Here is a 25,109-nt window from a genome sequence, read left to right as displayed (position 1 = left end):
CCACCACGTCCTGAAACAACCGATAAAGGCAAAGCAGCCGGGGAGATGGGGACAGCGCCGGAGTCTATCGCTGCCTGAGACCGGGCCACGTGGCTGCCGAGGCCCCGAGGGAGCCCGCGCCATGCGGAGGCAGTGATGCAGCGCGTGCAGCACACCCCGTCACGCCGAGCTGCAGGCTCGCCTCCTGGCACGAGGCCGCGCCCCAACTCCCAGGTGTGCGTGCAGCTCCGGGGCGGCGCCGAGGGGCCGACTTTCCCCGCCCCGGCCCCCGCTGCCCAGGGGCCCAGCACCGCACAACGGGGCGCCAGCACCCCCGGCCAAGCGGGCTCAGCCCCTTGGCGCCAGTCCCTCCCACGGTCTCACTCGCCCTCCTGTGCCTCTGGCCAGCTTCCTAATGTTGTGCAGTTAGGACGCCCATCCGTCCAAGGGCGGGGCCCTCCCTGCGGGGAGCGGAGGAGGCCAGAGCGCTGCCCAGCTGCGCCCGCTGCCCTCCTGGGGGCTCCCCTCCCCTCCCCCGCCCCTGCTCTGGCTCCGCTGCCCAATCCCTGCTGATGCCTCCCAGGTCTGCTCCCTTAACTCCCGGTCACCCTTCTCCCCCGCAGAGCTAACCTTCGACCAGACTGAGCCACGAGGAAACGCAACGGCAGAGCAGGAGGCGTACCTGCTCTCGCATCGTCGGCGGGCTCGGCACGAGCGCTCGCACGCGCGTGAACCTGCGAACCGACGAACCAGCCACGCACTTTCAGTACCTCTTTCCAGCACTCCCAACTCTTCTCCCTCCCCGACACGCAGGCGTCGGTGGCCGGGAAGGTGCGTTGGGTCACCCTCCCCTGGACCAGAACTGCCACGCGCCTGAAGGGAGGCTCTGGGTGGACAGGACCCCGCAGGTGCCAAGAAGAGGGGACGTGCCATCAGAGGGACGTGCCGTCAGAGGCATGACTGCCGAGGGGCATCTGACTTGTGCGGAATTCACACATTACAGGTGCACAGGCTTTGGCAGACTCTTCTTTTATTTAAGAGACCGATCCCCCCGGTGGTTCTCGCTCCTGACAGAGGCCTGGGTGACCCGCACTCTTCCTGAACGCCTAACGGGGGAGTGGGAGCCACCAGGACTGCGTCTTCCAGAAAGTCAGCAAGTGGGCAGTTACTTGCATCGTGGAGAAGGGCGTCTGCACACAGTATGGTCACCCCTCTGCAGCCGGCCACTTCTAACTGCAGGATCAGGGAGATGACTTTTTATATTCATATATATATTTCCTTCAATCATAGTTTAGAAATCAGCTCTGCCACGCTAAGATTTACGATAAAAATAAAATAATTTGCTCTGTAAACTATAGTAGAAAGTTTCAAATGTCTTAGTTAAAAACTATCTTCCATACAACGGAAAAAGGTTTTTGTATTCTTTTTGGGTGAAAGAAAACCCAAATACGCTGCGGTGGGAGGCCGTCCTGGCGCGTTGCTGGGACCTGTGCAAGCGCTTCTTGGCTGCAGGCCGTGAGAGAACAGAGCCGCTTTCTTCCGTGCAGGCGCGAGGCCCGACTTCCTCTCCCCTGGGTTCTTCCAAGATGCTTAAGGCTGCCCCGCCGTTGCCTGGCCCTTCGCAGCAGCAACAAGCTCTGTAAGAGCTGGAAAGCTTCTTATGTCCTTTGTCCGCAGGCCTATCTTTTCGATCTGCAAAGGCCACGGGGATGAATCAAGTTACTGCGATGTGAGCTGAACGTGGAGAAGACCCTTACAAAGAAGGAAACAAAACATGCACCCTCACCTCACCCTCCACGGAACCAGAAAAGGGCAGCTCCCTAGTGACTGGGAGGGTATTTCTTCCTTTCAAATAAATGAAGTAAAAAAGAATTTCCTTATTGTAGAATTTATTTCGGGGGGTCATTCTAAGAAGCCAGTGTTAAGTTATCTCAGTTCATTAAATCAGACTCTCACCAGGATAAGAGCCTCTTTTGCGGACTGGAAGAGAAAATTCACACTAAGAGAAATAATAAAGTAATTTTTTAACTGAATCATTTTCAAAAAACAACCAGCCTGAGACCTTCACGTCTTAGTGTGTCGTCCGCAAGCCTTTCTTAGAAGCGGGTGCAGTCAGACAGCTTTGCACAGCAGCTGCCGTGGGTTATTTCAGTGCCAGAGATGCAGCACGCAGCATCCCTCCCACCTTAACCCCACAGCCGTCAGGAACTACACGTGCACGCGTGCACAAGCGGACCTGGAAAAACCCAGACAGAGTATCGAGTCTCTGCCGGCGTGCTGTGGCTCGTCTGGGGGGGCTGGGGTCGAGGACTGCCTTTTCTTTCCCTCCCCGGCCCACAACTCCTTTGCTTGTTTGCTCTTCATGTGTCTAAAACCAACTTTCCTGCCTGTCAAAAGACTTCTAAGTCTCTCTTGAGAAATAAAGAAACAAGGCAATGGACTTCTGCCAGAATGCATCTCTAAATTCACCCAAAAGGGGAAAAATTTAGATTTTTAGTGATGACCCTGAACTGTATGAAAGAGTGACTAGAAAACAAGGCATCTTCTGATGGGAATGTTATGATCCCACTTTTTCTCTAGCAAAAAGGTCTTCCTTGAGGATCTACTGCTATAGAAAACCTAAGCAGTTGACAAAGCCAGTTTCTGAACACCCCAAAGCTCTGACAGTCTGTGAGGACGGAAGGCCGTGCGCGGAATCCACACCTGCCCCTACGTGACGGTACCTACGTGAATGTCCACACGCTGTGACACCAAAATCTGTGTTTTATAGAAAACCTACAAAACGCAGGCGGGGAAGCAAAGAAGCTGTGCTGAGATATTTTTCAAGCACCGCACTGAGAAGTCAACGGCCTAACTCTTCTCTAGTTATCCTAAAGTCAAACTAACAAATACCTCAAAAGACCCTCATCTGGCACCCGGGACGTATCAGACACGTTCCAGGCAGTGGACCAAAAGGACACCATCTCTGCCCATGGGCACAGCCCCAGTGGCTTCGGGAACATGAACGCCAGCGAGCCAAGAGGATGTCAATTCCCTGGACCTCAGAAAGTCTGTCTTTTCTTTCTCATGTTCCCTAGGGGCCCATCCTCTTCCTTCAAGCGTCTGGGGCCCTGGCCCTCTTTTCCAGCACCGGGAATGGACTCCCGGTTCCTCCCAGCATCTCTGGGCTCAGGCGCACCACCAGCTGGCTGCCGGGCCCTCGGAATGTGGAGTCAGGCCCCCTGGAAGGACGGCGGCGCTCGGGTCACCTGCTCTCCTAAATACGCGACGTCCAAGGCCAACTGCAGCCTGATCTTGTCGTCGTCACTCATGCCGCCGCCACTGGGCCCGGCGGGGGTGGCGGGAGCGGTCCTCCTGGCTTGTTTCAGCCTCTTCAGGCTCTCCTCCATCTTCCTCACGGAGTTCAGGACGTCCGACACGGTCTCATAGTACCTTGAGCACGAGACACACAGACTGGTGAAAGAGACACAACACCAAACACGCCCGCGAGCTTTGTGGACCAAAACAGGGATTTTTAAGATAAAAATTCAGTTCCAGTAAAAACAAAACAAAAAACAACCAGCCATGGTAAATACTGTTTCTCAAGACTGGAAGAAAAACAGGGTCTTGACTGTCTAACTGCATCCTCTCGGAACATAACGACTATGCACATGAGTTCTGTCTAAAATCTCAGTCCTGAGCACTGAGCGAGAATCACAGGCCAAACTGCCTTTCTCGTATCAAGGGTGAACAGCTGTAGCTCGTTCCCCAAATGCAAGGAACGAACTCATTTACCATCAGTTCTAGAACAGCTCAGCTTTTAAAAAGTATTTCAGAACTTTTAAATAAAACGAATTGCCTTTAAATACCTTCAATATAATTTCCAAATTATAAATGAGTTATATTTCAAAATTTTGTTTACAAGCTGGTTATTTGGCATTTGGAATACATTTCCCCACAGAAAGAGTATTATAACTCATTGTTACGTTCTAAGTTAACTCACAAATGCTGCTTAACTCATAACTGGTCGAAAGAAACAAAACAGTACTGCAAAATTAATAATTAAACCAAATCCAACAACAAAATCGAATAATATACGTTGTGACATAGCTCGGTGCTGGATCTGGGGAAAAGTCGGGGGAGCTGGGAATGAAGAGGCGCTCGCCCACAGTGATGCCGAACCCGCCCGTCCTCATTAGCTTTGGGATTCTGACACCCATCCTTCAACAGTTCTAATTATGCTGCACAATGAGCGGACCGCCTCCTCGATTACACGGGTCTCCCCAGCGCAAGTCTGCTGATTACGTGGCATGACTGGAGCCATCACGGACTGACAGAGCCGAAGAGAAAGGACCTGAAAGGAGAAAGCGTGCCCGGACTCGCAGAACATTCCTGCATGGAGCGACGTTAAGGACAGTCCAAGGCAGTGTGCCAGGGGGACTGTGCAATGTGCCCGGGCCCCGAAAGGTGTGTGAGCTGGGAGAGGCCAGGCAGAGCCTTGGGTGGGGTGGAGCGAGCACAGTCGGGGAGGGACTGAGTGCCCGCACCCTGCCTTGTCCAGCGATGAGGCCAATGGATGTTCTTACTACCTTATCTACAAGCAGCCTGTGATGGTCCCAGTGATGTCTGACTTAGGGCTTTTCTAAGCAAGTCCAGAATAGTCTGCTTTTAAGTTACTTACTTATGCGTGCTCTCAGAGAGAGCGCCTTCTAACCACTGCTGAATTATGGCTTGTTTGAGCTTATCCTTGTGCCCGCTCTGAAGCTGGTACAACGGCTTCAGAGCACTGTCCACATAAGAGGAGGCTGTCGTTGGCACCTCCTGGAATAACGTTGGTAGGGGTTAAAGATGAACAGAAAAAAAAAAAAAAGAAGAAAGAGAATAAGTTACCCAAACCTCACGTTCAAAAGGGCATTACGCAGGTACCAGTTTTGAGACACATACAAGCGTTGTCCACAGAAAGACCCCTGGAGACCAAGAGGGAGCCGTGGAGAGACAGCCGGGGAGGACGATGCCCGGAGCGACTGGACTCAGGTTCCCTAACCTGCTGTCCACACAGATCACCTGGCCACCCCGTTAATTCCGGGTCTGATTCGGTGTGTGTGTTGCAGGGAGGCGAACGGGGCCAAGTTTTGAGATGGCACATTTCTAACAAGCTCCCACCAGCGACCATCCGCTGCTGGCCAACAGACCACCATGTGAGAGGTTAGGATCTAGGGTGTCCGACTTTTCTTAGCTTTGGTTTCTTCATCCTTGAGTAAGGACACGGGCACTCACTCTGTAGGACTAATGAGGGTATGAAGTCTTTAGCACGGTGTCTGACCTACGATGCAAGCGCTCGGTAAATGTAACACCCCTTTGAAGAGAAAGGGGAAAGTTGCTAGATTCCTAAAGGAAAAGTAATGAATTTGGCAAAATAAAATAGGTCTCTCCCACTTCAGACCAGAAAATCAGGAGATAAGGTACTCTTGCTAGAAATGGGAATTCTGCTGGAGTATCCCAGATTTTAAAAGGAAAAGGAGAACAGCCCCAGCGGGGGTGAGCTGGGTCTCAGCTCAGCACTCAGCCCAGCCGCTCGCTGCACCCAGAACACGGGCAGGGCGGGACGAGTAACCCCGACAGCAGCAGACCAGACAGCAGCAGACCAGGCCGCAGGCTCAGCGCACAACAAAGACGCGGCCCCGCCCAGGCGTGTCTGTAAGAACTCCAGGATATTCCAAAGGAGCACAATGCTGCAGGAGATTCTCACAGTTCCTGAGAATAATTTCAGTTGTAAATGGCCTAAAATCCAACTATCCAACTGGGAGAAAAGAAAATCTAGAGGGAAAATAAGTGAGAACTGACAAGAATGAAATGAGCATAAATAAACGCATGAAAATGGGAGTTCAAGAGGGAAAATTAAAACGCTGGTAAAAACAAATCGCCCCAAATCCCCATTCTACAAAGTGAGGACACAGAACTCGACTTTGAACACCAGTGTGAGCTTAATTTTTCACCTTATAAATGCCTTTAATATTTTTTAATGCAGCTTTTTTTTTATACCTTACCCAGGAAAAGACAGGAGAAAGCAGGTACTTCCAATGACAATATAAAAGAAATAAGGTAAATTCAAATCTTTTCAGGTATAAGATACGAAGACCAAAAGAAGGGTAAGACTTCAAAGTATTTTATTAAAATGCTTTCTTTGAAAATACGATTTTTCCTTAAGGCCAGAAGTCCGTGCTGTGCAAGTCCAACGACCTAAGTTGTGTCTGTGCCACGTCTACTGAGGAGCCCCCCCCTTCTCACGAATAGGGTTTCTCGCCATGAGACGGATTCTCCCCCCGGGAACCTATTTCTGTCCCTCGCCTAACCACTTCCTCCCTCTCTGGCCTTCCTGATATATACTTCCCAACCTCGAAACCCTTTTCAGTGAGGGCACTGACCTTGTTGGTTCTTCGGTACAGCCTGGGAACCTCCAGGGCACTTTTCAGGTGACTGAAGCAAGACTCACTCAAGTCCTGGGTGACTCTGTCACTCAAGGCAGGCACACAGGCAGACAGAGATAGCCGGGAGTCCTCCAGGGCTGCTGCACACACAGAAGCATGTGTTTAATCACACTATCCAGGCCCAGGGGTGAATTCTATTTGAAATACCGTCAACATATTTAGCGAGCATACTACAACAAACCAAATCAAATCAAATTACTAGAATTAAACAACATATCTCATTCAAGGAAGTTATAAACACAGAACAGAATACAGAAACCACCAAGGACTTACAACTAGAGAAGAAAATGGTTAGTTAAAATTTATCCTACAGTCTCTAAAATTCTATTGTAAATTATTTCTTATTCAAAGATTTGCTGAATCTAAAGATTCGTTTTTACCTGAGATAGAAGAAAAATTCTTAAAGCCAATCACTTCAAGTTTTGGCCTGATTGTTTCCAAGAGCTCTGGAAGCTGAAATAAATATGCACTTTATATATTCAGTTACTTTTTATAAATCAAAGGAAGAGTCAATTCTTTATGCATCTACGAACTCTAGACTATTACCAATGAACGATAAAACTAAACTCAGAACTTCCAGTGGTTTTCATCAGAAGAAAACAAAATTCCTAATTAATGCTTTCACTATGAAAGAATCCAACAGCATGGAAAACTGCATTTTCACGGCTATTAACAGACCCAAAAAACATGCGAAATCCTTTTCTATTCTGCAGCTCTCCCCAGTACCAAAAAAACGCATGGTAAAGACCACGTTTTTGCTCCAAACACACAATATCTGTCCAAGCACCACAAAATATTCAAACTTGAGAAAAGCAGAATTACATATCACAGCACTTAAACACATTCATCCCACAAAGTTCTTTTAATGGTAAAAGCAAGAACATGGAATCTATTTGGAGAAAACAGGAAGAAGTGTTAATAGGTCAACACTTTCAAAGTATAACTGAAGATTACATATTACCCTGAAATACTGGGTAAGTGAATTAGAAACGATTAAAATCCAACCACTAAAGGTCATGCCTGCACAGAGTAAGCGGAGCTAATAAAAAAAACGGCGGTGCCTGGCGTGCTGCTAGACTGTGGCGTCACTGCTGGAAGGGAAGCCGAGGCTCCGGGCTAGCACATCCTAGGAGGGACTGGCAAGCACGGGGGAGCGAGCACGCCGGGCAGGGAAACGGGAGCAACACCCAGAAGCGAGGTGAACGGACGTGCTCTCAGGGTGCCCCGGGCCCACAGTTCTAAGCCCCGTGAGGCCAGCCGTTGCAATCACTAAAGCCGGTACTTAGAACTCCTCCGGGATGCAGGCTCACCTGCTCCTGAAGCCTGTCCAGGTCTGCGACCACGTAAACAAGCTGAGTGCTGGAGATGGGGACGACGGGCTTCGTCTCGGAAGGGCCGCTTCCTCGGTCTTCGCAATTTCCTTGGGCGACGGAGGGATCTTTGCTGCCAGTTACCGAAGGCTTTTTAATATCCTTGGCACTTTCATTAGAGATGGGCCTGAGTAAAAGCTGAACAAAAGGGTTTCAACGATTAAATGTGCTTCCACCAGCAAGATACATGAGCATTTATACAGGTCAATGACTCACCATAAAATGTCAGCTGTCTACAAAGGATTCAGTGAACGTTCACTCATGACAAAACACCACAACCCTCTCCCCAGGCAGGTGTGGAAAACAGAGAAACAGGACAAACTGCAACCCCATGTGCATTTCCCCTCCTTAAGTAACGGGCAGAAATGAAACAACAGGCCCCTCAACTAAAGGAAAATTAAGATCTGGAACATCATAGTAAATTTTAAAAATTAATTAACTGCTTAAGGTAAATAATTTACGGTATCTGCTTAATAAATTTTCATCATCATAAGGGTAAAAAAATCAAAATCTAAACCTTAATTATGCTTCAAATAACACAAACGACAGAAGTGTTCTTTGCATAATGGATTTTTGCTACAAGGGAAAAAAACCTACGAGACGTGCACTGGGATCGAGAAAAGAATGGAATATTCTGGATGTGAGAAGAACTGCTGGCTAGCATCTTGCTTGGGCGTGGCGTAGCAGGCCCAGGCCTAACAGAAGTGTACCAACCCGACTGTGCCCAGGAACTGCACGGTCTTCGTGAACAGTTTCATGGAGCACGGTGGTCTCCTGAGACCCCTCTGAGCAGAGAGAGGCAAAGGCGGAGGAGGAAAGGAACTGCCGTGGAGCGCCCCTGTCTGCCAGGCCCCTTGGTTATCAGTTTGCTGGTCAAACCTCTCTCTACTCCTCACGACAAGCACAGATAGAAGCTGTTTTCCTCCTTTACAGATGAAGAATCTGAGACTCAATTTCCCTAAGACCACGAAATTAGATAAGGAGTGGCAGAGCCAAGGTCTGACGCTGTCTCAAGCCTGCGCTCTTTCCACTGAGGCCCTCTGCTCCAGCTGACAGAGTGCTTTCCTCTCCATGGATGAGGTCTTCCTCGTGTCGTCTTCCCTAAGCTTCCGCTCACATCTTTTATACTCATCACCTTGCTGTGGCCGGGGGGTGCGTCTGTCACTGAGCTGTCCGCGCAGCAGGCATCTCTGAGACGCGGGCGCAGGGCCTGGCAGGGCTGGGGGCTCAGCAGCGGACCACACGAGTACTCCCGTGGCTTACGCACAATATCTAATAAACCATCAGAGGCGTGCGGACGCTTAATGCATCCAACTACTACTTCTGAAATGGAGGGAAGGTTAATTAATTTTACTACCTTTTAATCTCAACCACTTGGAGTTTTTACACTTCCAAAGACTAGGTACTAAAGTACGCATTTTAAAAATCATTTTCATTTGAATGAGCATTTCTGTTTTAGTCTGGAGGCAAAGATCCTGGTTTTCAGAAGGGAAAAATGAGGTGGCCAGTGAGGGCTTTTCCCAACGACAAAGCACTGACCACGTGACAGCAGACGCCCCTCGAGGCCACACGCACGAGTGAAAAGGAAACCCAGAAGCGGAACTGGGTAGCAACTGAGAAGCTGGCCTGCAGTCCCCGCATCAACCTCTCATGACAACACGGCCTTTAAGACTCCCAGCACGTTCAGCTTCACCCATCTTTAATTCGTTTCGGCCTCGATTAGGGATGAGCCACCCGCCAGCCCTCACCTCCTTGACAAACACGGAGTACCGCGCGAGAATCTGCAGAGTGAGTCTCCACAGACGATGCACCAGCAACGGCAAGAACATCTGGTCAGACCAACACCTCTGCAGGCTGCTCCACGTCCTGTGAGAAGCCAAGAGGCAATACGAACTTCCAGCTAGACAAAAAACATACGGTTAAGGAATCTCAGCTGAAGGGCTAACGGCTAAAATCTTCAACGTACACCCCAAGAGTGAAGGCAGCAGCCTTCTCAAGAACCCTATGTTGTCAGCAAAGCTTTAGGGAGGTGGTTCTAATTTTACATGACTCCCCCTCCCAGGCATCTGATAAGCATTAAACGTAAACGGCATTCAGAAATCGTCCGTCGGCAGGCACTTCATACCAAATCAACAAACACAAGCTGGAGAGGCAGTCACCGGCAAGGTTTCATCTTCGGTTCTGAATTTGTCCTGTCTTCTCCTTCCCTCCTGAATATGCTATTTCAACACAGGATGTCGATTACATATGGCCATTTTTGGCAAAAACAGCTGGAAACTAACTTTGAGGCTAAAAGAGTGCAGTTTAGATGGAACTCGGCTGCACGAAAGGGAGCAGAAAGTGGAGCGGAGCTGCCCCAAGACCCTTGTGGCTATAGGAACAGCCACCTACTAGGTGAGTGGCCACCGGGCATGGCTACAACGTGACACAGGTGAACAAGGCTGTAGGGATGCAAATGATGCAAACGTGTCTGCAAAGTGTATCCTAACCCTGGTCACCTGCGCACCGTCCCAGGACTGGCCCAAGGGCTCTGGAGGCCCGGGGCAAGGAGCCCCCGCTGTGAGCCATCCCCCCCCACCCCCCCCAGAGGGAAGGCCACCGCGGTCCTTCACCTCAGCTTCGGAGAGAAGCGGAGCGTGGCCACTTGGCTACAAAAAGGGCTGCTCCCTTAAGCACAGCAGCAGTTATATCCCCTTGACATGTTATACCGAGGAATGAAAATGAGGTCTCTTTCCTGTGTTCTTAAAGCAGCGATTTTATCATCTCTGTACAGCAAGAAGCTCTATAAACCTTTTTTTTTTTTCTTTGCGGTACGCGGGCCTCTCACTGCCGTGGCCTCTCCCGTTGCGGAGTACAGGCTCCGGAAGCGCAGGCTCAGCGGCCACGGCTCACGGGGCACGAACCCGTGTCCCCTGCATCGGCAGGCGGACTCTCAACCACCGCGCCACCAGGGAAGCCCTATAAACCCTTTTTTAAAAAAGAAGTTAAAGTACATCTTTGGGTCTAACTTACTGGAAGACAGGAAAAGGTGAAAGTGCCCCCAGGGTACTGAGATCCCCAAGATGACTTGGTGAGCCTACTTAACTCAGAGACAGCCTGTCATTTGTCACTTTGAGGAAGTTACCTGGTGCGTCTTCCAGGACATCTGTAAGTGCTGCTTCTAAGGATCCCGCTATTTCTCTAAATCTGAGAGAAAAACAAGAGCGTAAACTGTTGTTTTCTCTGCTGCAGGCGGCTGTCCCACCCATCCTCCCTTCTCCCCACGAAACAGGACCTTCCTCCACTGGCTTGTTGGTGAGGCCAGCGCTGTCAGAGATGCCGCACCAGCCCTGATGCCTGTTCTCCAGACTTTTTTTTACCGAGCAGGAAATAAACGTGTCTCAATTAATCCACTACGAAGCCATTTCTGGCAAGTCCCACCGGCTATAATCAGGTAATCGCTTCAAGGCCGTAAGACTGGTTTTTCCAATCCCCTTACATCAGCCCTATCAGAAGAAAGTGAATGTCCCCCAAACTAAGAAATGGGAAAGCTGTATTCTGTGTCTTTGTTCGCAGCTTGAGAAAAATCACCGAAGGTAGAGGCGATCACACCAGAACAGCTCTCTGCCTGGCGCTCCTCGAACATCTGCTGCTGTCCTCGCACGTTGTCATGGTAACTGGCCCACCGACCCTGAGGCTCAAGATCTGCTTCCTGATGGGTTTTCTTTTTCCTCTGCTGACCCACTTGTCCCCTCATACCATCCTGTCACAGACTTCTATTTTAATGACTAGTGTGGACACATTTTTATGACTCTGAAATGAAAACTGTGTGTGTGCGTGCGTGTGTATTTCCTTAACTGGCTGCTTACGTAGCATCTTTCTTCCCAACTATATAGCTCTTCCATCTTCATACTTTCTTTGCCATACCCTCTTCTGTCACCTGCTAGTTCCTTTGCTAGCAATAAATTCTGACCCATGCTTCAATTTACTGAAGTCGTAATTCTGGTTTTTGGGTAGCACTCATGTGCTTTTTAAAAGCAGTTCAGAGACTGGTTTTCAGGAGTAAAAGCACTTCACACAAGGAGCAGCCGCCCCGTCCGCCACAAAGGTGCGAGTGGCTGACAGCGGAGGACTCTGGACCGCCCTGGCCACTGGAGCTGGCCGGTGCCTGCAGCGTCCCTACACCACAGGGAGGGAAAGGACTCGCCCTCTGCCCCGTGAAGCCTGCGAAAGGCTAGTCTCTCCAAGCAGCAGGGAGAGGCAGAGAGAGAGCAAGTGATAGAAGGCAAGCGGGGAACAGAAGAGAGCGCCGGGGCCCAGCGAAGGAGGCGGTGGCCCCGAGCACAGTGAGGACGGGGAGGGGCTGCCCCGCAGTGGAGGGAGCAAACCAGCACCTGCGTCAGCCTCAGCCCCTCAGCCCACCTTTCCTCCAAATCCACGCAAAACACGGAAAAGGCCTGACAGCTAACACAGCACCATTCACAACAGGGAACACCAGGCCCCAAGGAAGGGAAGGGCCTGTAAACGCGCAGCATGAAGAGAGGTCAGCTCGAAGCTCTGCAGCCATGAGAAGAGCAGGTATAATTCAGTGTAAGTAAAGACACGGGATCAAATCATATGTACGTCTGTGACAATTCTGATAAACACACAAACGACAAAGTGCAAGAAAAATGCAGCAGACCCGACACCAGTGCATTTCACACAGACGTGCTGACTGTGTGGGACCAGCTGTTGGACCCTTGAAAGGAAAGCTGTCTATGTCACGTGACCCAGCTGTCCCCTTAGCCCCCAAGGGCCAGGAGCCCAGCACCAGCCCCTGGCACAGCCTTGCTGGGCAGTAACTTCCAGGATTGAAGTGATACGTTATACTTCTTAGAAAAGAAACAAAGTGAGACGTTACGTTGGTGGAATTTGAAAAGTTGTGCTGTAGTCTTCATGTGTATATGGGATGCTAGTCTACTCTTGATAGGAGATTTGTAAGAAAGGCAACCCCAAATACAAACACTCCCAAATTCTTACATTTGGGTTTGGGGAGGGTCTGGAGACGCACTTCCCAACGCATGTCTCTACTTCGCGCAGGCACACTCTTGCGGAGGGTGGAGGGAAAGGAAGGTACGTTAGTGCCACACGGACTCCACGTCATAAAGGAGCTACACCATGCTCAGCGCGTGCTGAATGTGACAGACACAGAACACACATGTGACCGTCCTGGGAGCATATAACATTCTAGCGAGATTTCAATTCAAAAAGACCTAACACTTTGCCTGTGGCATTTAAAGGGCGACCAGCCCAGTTTCCAGGCAGCCGCTGATTCGCTACCATTTGAGACTGTTCTGAGCACATGTACATTTAATCTCTTCCTATGAGAAACGGAGTCCTAAGCCTACTTTCCGATACTCCTGTAAGAACAAATGAAGCGCAGACACAGTAGGGTACCAGGGGCAGGAGGGGTGCGCAAGTGCTCACAGAACGGTGTGTGGGGGCCAGGGCTGCCTTTTTCCTGAAGGTGACGGGGATGCAGGCATAGAGTCAGACCCGGGAGCATCCACCTGTTACTGGGGGAGCAATATTAATACTTCTTCCTAGAAACATGTCAACACATCATCACCCCACTGGCTTTAGGTTTACTTTAAATGACCCTGAGGTGAATCAGGTAACACTACAACTCTGACCCCAGCGGTGTTCGCACAACGTTGTCATCCCTCAGAATAAACAATCTAATGCCTGATAAAAATCAACAGAACGGTGTCCTATAAAGTATTACTTGAATTTATTTCTTAAATGGAAAAACAAATGTACTGAAAGTTACGAAGTTCCACACTTCATAACTCAAACATAATTTTTTAAAAATTTTATACATTTTAAATAAAACTGTTTACAAAGAAAAGTTAACCAATCCCTTTGAATGCTATGGCTAAAATCTGCTGAAGGTGAAAATGTCTTTCAGGGAACTGGCTGAGTTCCGACAGAGTTTAAGGCTCAATCACCAGCTTTGAGAGAACGTATAATGAGAGGAGAACCTGCCGAGGCCGGGCTGTGCCGTCCCTGCGGGGCCCAGAGCTCCAGGAAGCAAGGTGACAGTGCAAGATTACCAAGCATGGGGCCCTGGGGTCCGGGGAAAATGACTAGAAAAGAGGGGTTCAGAGGCAGTAGACGGGAGTATGGGCTGATGGCATTGGATATCTAAAGCAATCTAACTTTGAACCTGGACTACAAAAGACATGGGACAGTTGAAACATTATTTCTCTGCTGCAGTCTTACGCTATAAAATGATGTTTCACCATTTTAAATTCTTCTCACAAACCAAAAGGGCTTCTTGCCCTGGTTTAGTTTTGATCATCACGTAATGATTACTTCCCATGCAGTCCATGAGTATCTTACACACAAAAAAATCCTTAATTTCCTACCTACAGGATAATGTAACCTTGAAAAATTAAGCATAAAACCCAGTATTGTGTGTAAAAGGGCATCTTACTAACAGGCTGACAGTTACGATTCCATTATCAAAAGATGATTACATACATTCTCAATCATGGTGAGTAATTACAAATCAAGGTATCTAGTTCCTAGTATATTTCCCTCTGTAATTATTCCTTAGAACCCTGGGGAAGGACTGCATCATAATTAATGAAAACATCCAACAATTTAAACAAAAAGCCTGAGTCTTTAAAGAGCATTCTAGCTCAAATGCTCTCGTTAACGCCGTTCTATGGAGGAGCTTACTGTGATCTCACTCAAGAGAATCTGCAGAAATGGCTATTATCACCTATTCTTCTAAGGGAACACATATTGTTAAGAATTTATCCTAAATTTCCCCAAACAGTCTACAGAACCACTTACTGACACAGGTGATATCATTATGACATCTGGAAGAAAAGTGTCACCGTCTTCCAGATAGAGAGAAAAAATGTCACAAAGTATTATAAAGGAATCCAAAACAATAGGTAGAATTACTATCAATTGCTAAGACGGAATCAGCCACAGAGACTACTCTAAGAGAGAATACTTCTCCCGACTCCCTCTGAGGACAAAAAATGTTCCAGATGAGCAAAACAACAAATGCAGGGTAGGTCTGCTATTTGAAGCAGGTGATGAGAGAGGAAAACGGGGAGAAAGAGCTGCTAGGTGACCCGCTCTTTCTGTCTCTTCACGACGAACGAGGACGTAGCACGCGGGAATGAAGCCAGGCCTGGTCTAGCTCACTCTGAGTCTAGTGTTCTCAGTTGTCTGATGACCAAGGAGTAAGACTTCTCTTTCTGTCGTACAAGCCAGAACTCTGGCAATCACGATACTTCCTGTGCCCTTCCACTCTACATTTTGTTTCCCAAAGAACAGTGTGATGATCAAGAAGGGGCCGTTAGCTGGAGCCAACATACTTAACTCGTGCTCAAATTCTATTTTAGAAGGGTGGAGGTGGGGGGGGGGGTAAATTACTGACCTTATTTGAAAATACACAGGCAAGTTCCACTTATTATTGAAGCTCTGATAGGCGGGATGTGCTCTTAATCTTTTTACACTGGCCTGTGATCCACATTGCCGTTCAAATGTTCTTACAAAATCCATACTTATGGTATATTTCTAAAATAAGAACAAACAGGTGGCATTTTCATTTTAAGTGAACTAACCAGAACTGGGATCATATAGTGAAAAAAGCTGTAATCAAGATAAAGATCAACACACAGAATCATAGTTTCTGGATCTGATAAGGACCTTATGGGATCTTCCTTCCAAGGTCCCTGCTTAAAGATCAAGTAATGCCCAAAGTGGTTCTGTGACGTGCTCAAGGTCCTAGGTGGCAAGCCCGTCAGGAGACCCAGGCATCCTAAGTCCAGTGGTCTTTAAGCGACAGCTCTCCCCCATCTTCTAGGGCACCCCTAACCCAGTCCACTGGAATCACAAGAGATTGCAGATTAAGTGGTATAATTTTCATTGCCTCTCCAGAAGAAGAAGTAGAAAATTTTAAAAAGGAAAGAAAGACTCAAACCATGTGAGTAATTACATCCTTTTTATAGATGGCAGAGCATGAAGACTGACAGGAGGAATCTAACAACACCATTAAGAGCAGAAGCTAACACTTAATATTTATCATCCTCACACAGTGCTTAAAATTGTCTTACTTACTTTAACCCAGAAAACTGCCCTACCCGGTAACTACTTCTATATCATCCCCCGTTTTATAAATGACGCTTCCTCTTCTGCTCAGGCTCAGAGAGAATTTACCCGGAAACAAAGCAAGGCAACAGGGGAAACAGAACCCTCGCCAGCCAGCAGTGCAAAGCTGCGGTTGCACATTCCTTGGCGAGGGCCCTACTCCCCAGTCCCCAGGCTCTGGGGAGGACACCGCAGGACTTCCCACATGCTTCTCATTAAGAGGGACTCTGTTCTGGGTCACCAAACCAATCACCCGAATGTGATGATGTCTGGGCTCATGTGGGAATTTTAGGGCAGTAACACTACCACAGGTGTTCCATTTCTTTCAACTGGTTTTGAGCTACACTTACTGAATCCCCTGAGTGTGGTCTACACGTGTGGAGTTGAGACAAAGAAAGGTATTACTCATCCCTTTTGGGATAAAACTATACCCCTGCATATAATGGGTGTTGAAAAAATATTTTTCTCTTCACAAAAGCATGTCCCATTAAAACTGAAAGCTGAAAGCATTTCTTGCAAGAAATGTTTGTACCCGCAAACATTAAGTACTGGTTTAGAATTCTAAAGTCGACACTCTATCAGAAAGCTTAATTTCTGAGCTGAAAAATCTCCTGAGCCTAACACGATCAAAATGATTCTCTAAAGAGGAATGAAAAGGGTCTTAAACAGCTAATGCTTAAGACCTCATACTGTTCAACACACTGTAACACGGGCCAAGAGAACAGATCAGTGGTATTTCTGGGATAATAAAGCTCCCAATTTGTTGTCTTACCTGTTTTGAAGTCTACCAGGCCCCAGGCTCACCACACTCACCTTGTGCCTCTCTACACTTTAAAAATCAATAAGCAATTTGACCAAGCAGAGTTAGAAAAAGAAGCAAACAGAACTTCTAGAAACGAACGTAAGGGTAAACTGGAAACAGGTGAAAAGGAGTTTAGACAAATCTGAAGAAGGAATCAGTGAACTAGAAGAAAAGTCCCGAGAAATTATCCAGAATGAGCACAAAGAGACAAAAAATTAAAAAGTGAATTCAGGAAACACAAAGGATAAAGTGAGGAAGTCTAATCAAAAGTTCTAGAAGAAAATAACAGAGGAATGAGAGAAAAGCACAACTGAAGAGTTAATGAATAAAAATGATACAGAGCTGATTAAAAAACCACCAATCCTCAGATTCAGGAAACCCAACAAATCCTAAATACAATAAAGAAAAAGAAGCCCACACTAGATTCTCATAATGAAACAGCACACTAGAGTCACAGGCAAGATTTGGGAGAGACGGCATGATAACTACAAAGAAACAACAATAACTATTTTCATAACGGAAGTCAAGAGACAATGTGCAAAGCGCAGAGAATTCTACTTCCATCGAAACTACCTTTCAAACACAAAAGGTATAAAGTTATTGTCAGACATACAAACTGAGGGTTTATCACAAAGAAGTGAAATTTATTATCACCAGGCCCTGCTAATAGATGAATTTCAGGAGGAAGGAAAATGATCCAAGAAAGAAGGTCTAACATCCAAGAAGGAACAGGAAGCAAAGGAAATGATAAACACGTGGAATAATTCTGAGAGGAGAATGATGACCACGTAAAACAATAAAAATAACGCCCTATTTGGGGGATAAAGAAAATCAAAATAGAAATAAGACCCTGGAAACAGTAATAGATACTATGGAATGGGGTGACCGGCATCAAAGTACTCTAAGATCCCTGTGCTGTTTGGGAGGCTGAAGAACACCAGTGAGCTTTAGATTCTGTTAAGTAACCACTAATGTTACTTAATACATAAAGAAATAAAGGGTAGAACTTCCAAATTAGTAGAGGGGAAAAACAGAATAAATGAGGAAAACAAATCCCCAAAAGTCCAAAATACAGAGAAGGCGGAAAAGGAAAGAAAAAAAGGGAGAAAGGAAAAGAAGGAAGAAAAATGGGACAAATAGGAAGAACCAAAGAAACCCCAAATACATCAGTCACTACGATCATTGTAAATTTAACAAATTACCTAATTAAAAGACAAAGATTGTCATGTTGAATAAAACAATCGAAAAACCAAAAATCAAAATCCAGAGCAGGAAGGAGAGGAGAGGCGCCGAGGGGCTGAGCAACACAAGTACTGAGCAGGGGAGCTGGGCACGGACTCAGGCCACCTGGCTGAGAGCCTTTATTCTTCTCCAGGACACTACGTACTATCTTTAAAAAATGGTACAACGGAAAATTAACATACGAGTCTACTTCTGAAATATCAACCATGAAGTCTTTTAAATGATGTTTTTTTTTTTAAGAAATGAAAATATCAAGGCCTCCTAATCTTTCAAATTATAGAGGACACTTACATATTGCATTTTAAAATCCAACCCAATATTTCGTTTTCCTTCAAAACGATACAGTAGAGATCTACAAACTTAATTTTTCATGGAAAACAACTGCAAACAGCCTTGTTTTTAATGGTCCTTAGGTTCTTTTTTAAAATTAGAATATTCATATCTAGTCCCAACTGCATCTAGGCTGAATTTTACTTTACATTCTAAAAAATATTCTTAGTCCTTGAAGTTATCAGAGACTGACTTGAATAAAACAGTGTGTGTTTTAAGGTAAATGCTTGCTACATAACTCAGACCGTGGTTTTTCCTAAAACCACAGAACCAAGACTGTGCAGAAAAGATATGATTATCCTAAAGTCTCAGGTTAACATCTTCAAGAATCAAGACGATGGAGGAAAAGGTACCTGGTGAAAGGCATCGGGATTCCCAGGATTAAAAAGTGAGGGCAATTTTTCTTCTAATCCTCGTACTATTTCTGGCCAGACAGAATTCACCAAAAAATCATATCCGGGAACAGTATTGCCTTTTTCACTGTAAGATAAGAGGAAAATTTCAGTCAAATACACCAGAATCTTCTACTTCCAAAAATCAAAATTCCACTGTGGTGCTTTTATTAAAATAAAAGTTCCTCAGCCTAAAATTTATTTCAACCTTTTTTAAAAAATGATATCTGTCAATTAGTTTGTTCTTAGACCCAAACTTCTATTTCACTCCTTGATCTCATTCTCACCTTGAACCTGACACATCCTCTGTGTCCTGACTCCTACATCTATCTATCAAGTAGTAAGCAAGCTGGGGTCAAGGATAATGGAAAACTACACCGACTTAACTTGGCACAATTTTCTCCCCTAAAATGGGCTACCATGTTTATACTCTGTCTTGAAAAAGAAGCAGTTTAATACCACAGGAAAAGCAGTCTTTGTGGGACTTCCCTGGTGGCGCAGTGGTTAAGAATCCGCCTGCCAATGCAGGAGACATGGGTGCGAGCCCTGGTCCAGGAAGAACCCACACGCCGTGGAGCGACTAAGCCCGTGCGCCACAGCTACTGAGCCTGCGCTCTAGAGCCCACGAGCCACAACTACCGAGCCTGCGTGCCGCAACTACTGAAGCCTACGCGCCTAGGGCCCGTGCTCGGCAACAAGAGAAGCCACCTCAATGAGAAGCCTGCGTACCGCAACAAAGAGTAGCCCCCGCTCGCCGCAACTAGAGAAAGCCCGCACGCAGTAACAAAGACCCAACGCAGACAAAAATAAATAAATTTTTTTTAAAAAAGAAGAATTATGTTACATCTACTCTGCCTGTGCTCTGTAAATGGAACAATAATGCCTACAGGACAGCACATATATTTAAAAAAAAAAAAAAAGAAAAGCAGTCTTGTATTCAACCTTAACACCACTCAACTCTAAAGCACTATAAATCACGCTAATTGCCCAATTACTAACAACTTTCTGATTCAGCTATCCCTAAGATTACCCTCAGCTCTAAAGTTCTATGACTATTTTACGTAAAATCTCGATCACAAATCTTAATACAAAAAACTGATAACGGTAATGTTTTTTGTGTGTGCATGCTTTATTCTGCATTTTTAGCCAAAAGGCTGGACTCTGGGTTTCTAATTCACAAACTTAGATGAGAGACAACACTGAGATAAAAGCATGCACTCGGGAGCCAGAGTACGTGGGTTCAAATTTTGGGTCATTTAACTTCTCTGTGTTTTGGTTTCTTCATCTTCAAAACAGGGATGATAATGATACGTACCTCACAGGGTCATTATATGGATTAATATTTGTAAAGCATTTAGGATGGCGCCCAGCATACAATAAGTGCTATGTTAATAGTGGTTAAATACACAAGTACATAAACAAAAAAAGCAGGTTCCTTAAGTTTCTCTTGAACTTAAAGACCTGTAAGTAGCTTTAAGCAACACCATCTCACTGATCGACCCACTCTGACTGCTCCGTTATTGATATGCTCTATATTAAGATAACTGTCTTTAAAATTGATCATCCATGCAATATACGGTCTTATTTTTTAGCAAAACGGGGAGTTGTGTAGCTAAGTGGTGATAACAAATTGGCATTTAACATTCTGATAAGAATTAAAAATAACCAGTAAAAAGTTTTCATAATTTTCCTTCTTAGCAAAAACTATCAAGACAAATAGCTTATTCAGCTTTACTGTTCAGAAAGAGCTATCAGATAATCTCATTCTATAATAGGTAGGAATTGATGAGAAATTACTGGTGGGATTGGAGGAGGGTCCAGGAGGGAAAGAAGATGCCTGTGTCCCACGTACCCAATTCCATGTATCATATCATATACTTTTAATCATAATAAGAAGTAGCTCTATTAAGGTATCGGAAGAAAGAAGGAACAGAATTGAAGATTTTAAAACACAAATGCACATAATCTGAACAACACTGAAGGACAAGATCACCTCATTCCCGAAGTAAATGTCTAACTAAAGCCCCAAAGAGAAAACTTAAACCTGTGAGATCAACAGTTAGAAAAGCTAATCCACATTCTTCGGAAGATAAATCTTGAACGTCGCTGGTGCCCCCAGCTATAAAGGGCACCTGGAGGCAGAAGCTGAGCAAGGGAAGGTGAGGAGCGGCGGGACGACGGGGCCTCAAGCAAATGCAGGTGGCCCACCAAGGTACAGTTTAGAGTCCTCAGATTTCTGAGGCGTCTACATGAATTCTGCCACACTGGAAACCATGGAAAAGAGCACGTGAGGCTCCGTAACTTGACATTTCAGGACCAAGACTAGTAGGCCTGTCAAATCTAATGACTGGTTGTTTCATAACTGTGGCTTCTTTAAATTTACCCCATGACTTCTATGAAATTCTTACCCCAAATCCAAATCCAACTAAATCTTCATGATTACTAAGCAAAAGTGGCAAAACAAGGCTTCATCTGAAATCGTGTAGTGGAAATGGGGTACTTCTCAAGTCAAGCAGCATATTTGTTCCCCAGATTTTTTTTCTTTTCAAAGAACAAAAATTCAAGACCAAGTATAATGTTCACTCCATGAAGACAGGGGCCTCATTTGCCTTTCTAATGCTGTACAGAGGTTAAGTCTTTCACCCTGCAAACACTGGGCAGTTACTGCCTTCGACACCGTGCCAGGAGGGAGGTGCGGGCCGTGCGGGAGGGGAGCGCGCTGTTGAGATGGAAAAAGTGAGAGCGACGTGCAATGGCCTGCAGAGAACAGGATTAAAGGTAGAATCAGGGTAAAAGATGGTCTCTTGAAGGAAGTGGCATCTGAGCTGGGGCTTCACGTGGAGTGACAGGTCAACAAAAAGAGGGACCGGGAAAGGCGGAGGGGACTCCGAGGAAAAACAGACCCGCCCAGCGTGTGCTGGGGCCGGCAAGTGCAGCTGTGTGCTGGAGAACACCAGGGCGAGGGTACCACAGAGCAGAGGGCCCCACCCGAGGACCACCGGGGCCAGAGCACAAGGGGCCTTGTGTGCTGATCAAGAAGCCTGCATTTTCCGCAATGAGCAATAGGAAGCCACTAAAGACTTAGGAAGAAGGCAGGGCATGAATCTCAGCACTGTGGGTAAACGTGCCAGCAGAGGGGCAGACTGAGACGCGCGAGCAGGCGGGGAAAACCTGTTACTGTGGACAGAGAAATGACAAAGGCCTGGACCAGGACAGTGGCAGTGGTGGAAGGCAGTGGGGTATTTACAAAACAGAACTGAAAACCATGGAAATCAGACAAAAGGAGGGAGAACTGAAGATGACTTTAACCACAATTAAATCTTATAAAACTTGTTGAATTAAACTGAATTGATATTTATTAACAGATTATGACACTAGAATAATGGAAGGAAACCAACTTTTATTTCAAACCTAGTTTAGGGAAATGACAGTGTAGGAAAGGGCAAAGCGTGGGCTGCGGATTCAAGAGAGACACACCATTCATCTCCGTTCCACCCACTACAGTTTCCTTCTCTGTAAGACGAGGCTAACGGCCCCTGCCCAGCTCAGAGCACTGTGCTAACACACAGACAGGAAAGGGCATCTGAACCCGGTCCACACGAGACAGCAATAACCAGCAGGGCACGAGCGGCTCCCAGGCGCAGCCCCGGACCGCGGGAGCACTGAGAACAGCTGCTCAGACTACCTTGAGGTGGCTCCTCCCGTGACCTCTCGAAGGAGGCGGCAGTGGTGGGGAACGAACTCCAGGAGCTTCCTGTACATGAGCTGAAGATCGCTCGGGTGAGCATCGACAATCTGCTCTACAATCACCTAGTAAAAGGAGCATCGTTTTTAAAAAAGACAAGTATGAGTTACATACCACAGGGAAAAGAACAAAGAAAACCTTGAAAGTGTGTTTCCTCTCGCCCCCCTCCTCCCCAGCTGACATGTTTCCTAACAGTAACAGCCTCACTCAGAGCTAGTTCCAGGATTCGGGTGCATAGCTCTGACCTGGGGGAGACACAGGCTGGGTGACAGAGACTGGCCTGAAGCTGAAAAGCCAGACACATTCGCCTGTTTCCCTCCTGAGCTTGAAAACGAAATAAAACGATGATTTCCCATGACAACAGCTCCTTGCTGTCTTGACCGTGGCCTCTTCTTCTAAATACCATTATTCAGATTAGGGGAAGGTTTGAGACAGAGGAAGATGGAAGGGAGTATATTTTATTTTACTTTATTATTATTTTATCTTTTGTGTTAAGGTTGAGAATCAAGAGGCGAATGACAAGCATACGAATGTAAATACAATTAACATGTGGTCACAGTTTATTTAATATGCCACTGAAACATCAAACGTTTCTGTAATTTAGCACGTTAGCTTCAGTTCAATGAAAAACGAAGGCACAAATTAGTAACCATTTTCACTTAGTGATAAAGAAATAGTGTAGGTAATTTGTCTTTTTCACTCCTATAGAGAGACAGCTATGAAGTACAACAGGATACAAACAGAGGAGGTTGACAGATCATTTATTTTTACTAATCCTAACGAAATCCTAATGAAAGCTGACTGGACTATTGAAATTAATCCTTAAGTTTCATTTTTATCAATGACATTCAATTTTCCCCATTTATAAATGGGAGACTTTCACCCCAAAGTCACGGTGAGTAGGGCTTTGTACTTACTGGACAGAAAGAGCGTCCACACTGATGTGGCACTGAAGAAAGTCTGCAAACACTGAGGACGGGCCTGTGACTTCCACCAGTTTGAACCAGACAAAGCTGCCATTTTTGCGTGTCGGAAAACGCTGAGTATTGGCAACTTCATATGGTACAATCTGTAATATATTCTGGCTGCTCAAAGGCAGAACATGCTCACTTCCCAAATTTTAACTGTATCCTCGTAGGTGAAGGACACTGGATAGCCAAGTTCTGGATTTAAGGTATTACGCTGCTAATTTGCCTATGAAAGCCCTTCATCTGTGAACATTCCCTCCCTCCCACCTTCCTGGCCCACACACTCCTCAGCACGTCTGTGAAGACAGCCCTCCACGCAGACCTTCCACGCTCAGGGCTCTTGGCCCGCTGTCCCACCACGAGGCACTTGAGCTGCGGTGCTGGCATCTGCTTTACTTGTTCCATTCTACCCACTAGACCAGTAGTTAAAGATTCGTTTTAAAAACTTTATTGGCAAATAATTTACATAGCATAAAACTGACCTAAAAATGTTCTGATACACACCTTCTCCCTAGGGAAGACCTGCCCCCTACTAAATTAAGATAATCCCTGGGCTACGGCATCACTAGAAAATACGAGAGAGGGTGCCTGACTCCTGCATGCTGGTTGTAACCACCAGGGACCAACCTTTTCTTACAACTGATGCTGCAGTAACTATGAGAATCTTTACAGAAGGACCTCTGATCCACCCTCACGCCCGACACAGCAGACGCTCTATGAACGCCTGCTGAATGAAGGCCTGGGGATGCACAAACCTCATCCATGTATGGTTTCACTAGGACTTGACCAACTAACGCCTCCGCGTCCCGTGCCTTGTCAATCGTGGCGTAAGTCCGTAAGCAGTGCCGGATTACATCGACACTGGAAGTCCGCAGACCTTCCAAAAGAAGGCCTTCCAGTGACTGCTGTAACATGGCTGTAATGCCAGCTATACGCTGCAAGAAAAACAGGTAAGAAAGCAGCTGGAACAATTTCTGAAGACTCAAATATATACATAACAAATCTCTGGCGGCACTAGAAGAGAATATGTGTAAAATTAAAATATTAACATTTTCTGGAGCGTAACAATGAGTCTCTCCTCCACTCCACATCTCTTTATAAGTAAATCTCTGCTATATCAAAGGAGGATTTAGACAGAATTGCAGAATGAGAAAAAAAGTTATTCTCCTCTTAAGCTACACAGTAAATCTGACAAACATCATGAATCTAAAGCCCAGTCGAGAGTTTCGGATAAATTAACTCTGACTACATCATACAGTGTGTCAAGTTACATGAAGTTTAGAATTAATTTTACCCTTATAATTCGGAGAATATGCCTGTGTCTTTACACAAAATCTACAGTGTGTGACACTTAGGGGGCAGGGGTCCAAAAAACAAAAACTGAAGAAAAAAATTCAAAGCTAGCTTCAAAATCCTGCAGATCAACAATTATCACAGGCATTACAGGCATACCGAGTGTGGTTCCAGACCACAATAAATCGAACAGTACCACAATAAAGCGGGGCACTGGGATTTCTTGGTCTCTCAGTGCACGTAAAGGAAATGTTTACACTATACTGCAGTATATTAAGTCTGCAATAGCATTATGTCTAAAACAACAAGGTATATACCTTAATTACCTCAATTAAAAAATACTTTATTGCTAAAAGATGTTAATCGTAATCTGAGCCTTCAGTGAGCTGTA

General features: G+C 46.2%; 1 protein-coding gene across 2 annotated transcripts in view; it reads right to left on the bottom strand.

Annotated features, from left to right (window-relative positions):
- Positions 1-992: 992 nt before the first annotated feature.
- Positions 993-25,109, bottom strand: part of COG2 (component of oligomeric golgi complex 2) — a 42,581-nt gene continuing 18,464 nt past the window's right edge. The window contains exons 7-18 of one of the 2 annotated variants that reach the window (XM_024765592.1): positions 24,181-24,360; positions 22,398-22,522; positions 18,674-18,800; positions 15,234-15,373; positions 10,941-11,002; positions 9,565-9,716; positions 7,757-7,954; positions 6,827-6,899; positions 6,384-6,526; positions 4,640-4,779; positions 3,228-3,411; positions 993-1,671 (exon numbers count right to left, since the gene is read on the bottom strand). In XM_024765592.1, coding sequence (XP_024621360.1) covers positions 1,570-1,671; positions 3,228-3,411; positions 4,640-4,779; positions 6,384-6,526; positions 6,827-6,899; positions 7,757-7,954; positions 9,565-9,716; positions 10,941-11,002; positions 15,234-15,373; positions 18,674-18,800; positions 22,398-22,522; positions 24,181-24,360 — 1,626 coding nt within the window. In that variant the 3' untranslated portion in view covers positions 993-1,569. The remainder of the gene's footprint in view (positions 1,672-3,227; positions 3,412-4,639; positions 4,780-6,383; positions 6,527-6,826; positions 6,900-7,756; positions 7,955-9,564; positions 9,717-10,940; positions 11,003-15,233; positions 15,374-18,673; positions 18,801-22,397; positions 22,523-24,180; positions 24,361-25,109) is intronic. The other variant, XM_024765593.1, reaches the window with a different exon arrangement.

This window comes from Neophocaena asiaeorientalis, unplaced genomic scaffold (assembly GCF_003031525.2).
Source record: "Neophocaena asiaeorientalis asiaeorientalis breed wild unplaced genomic scaffold, Neophocaena_asiaeorientalis_V1.1 scaffold369, whole genome shotgun sequence".
Taxonomy (NCBI): domain Eukaryota; kingdom Metazoa; phylum Chordata; class Mammalia; order Artiodactyla; family Phocoenidae; genus Neophocaena; species Neophocaena asiaeorientalis.
The sequence above is the reverse complement of the archived record's forward strand: the minus strand, read 5'-3'. Positions and strand labels throughout refer to the sequence as shown.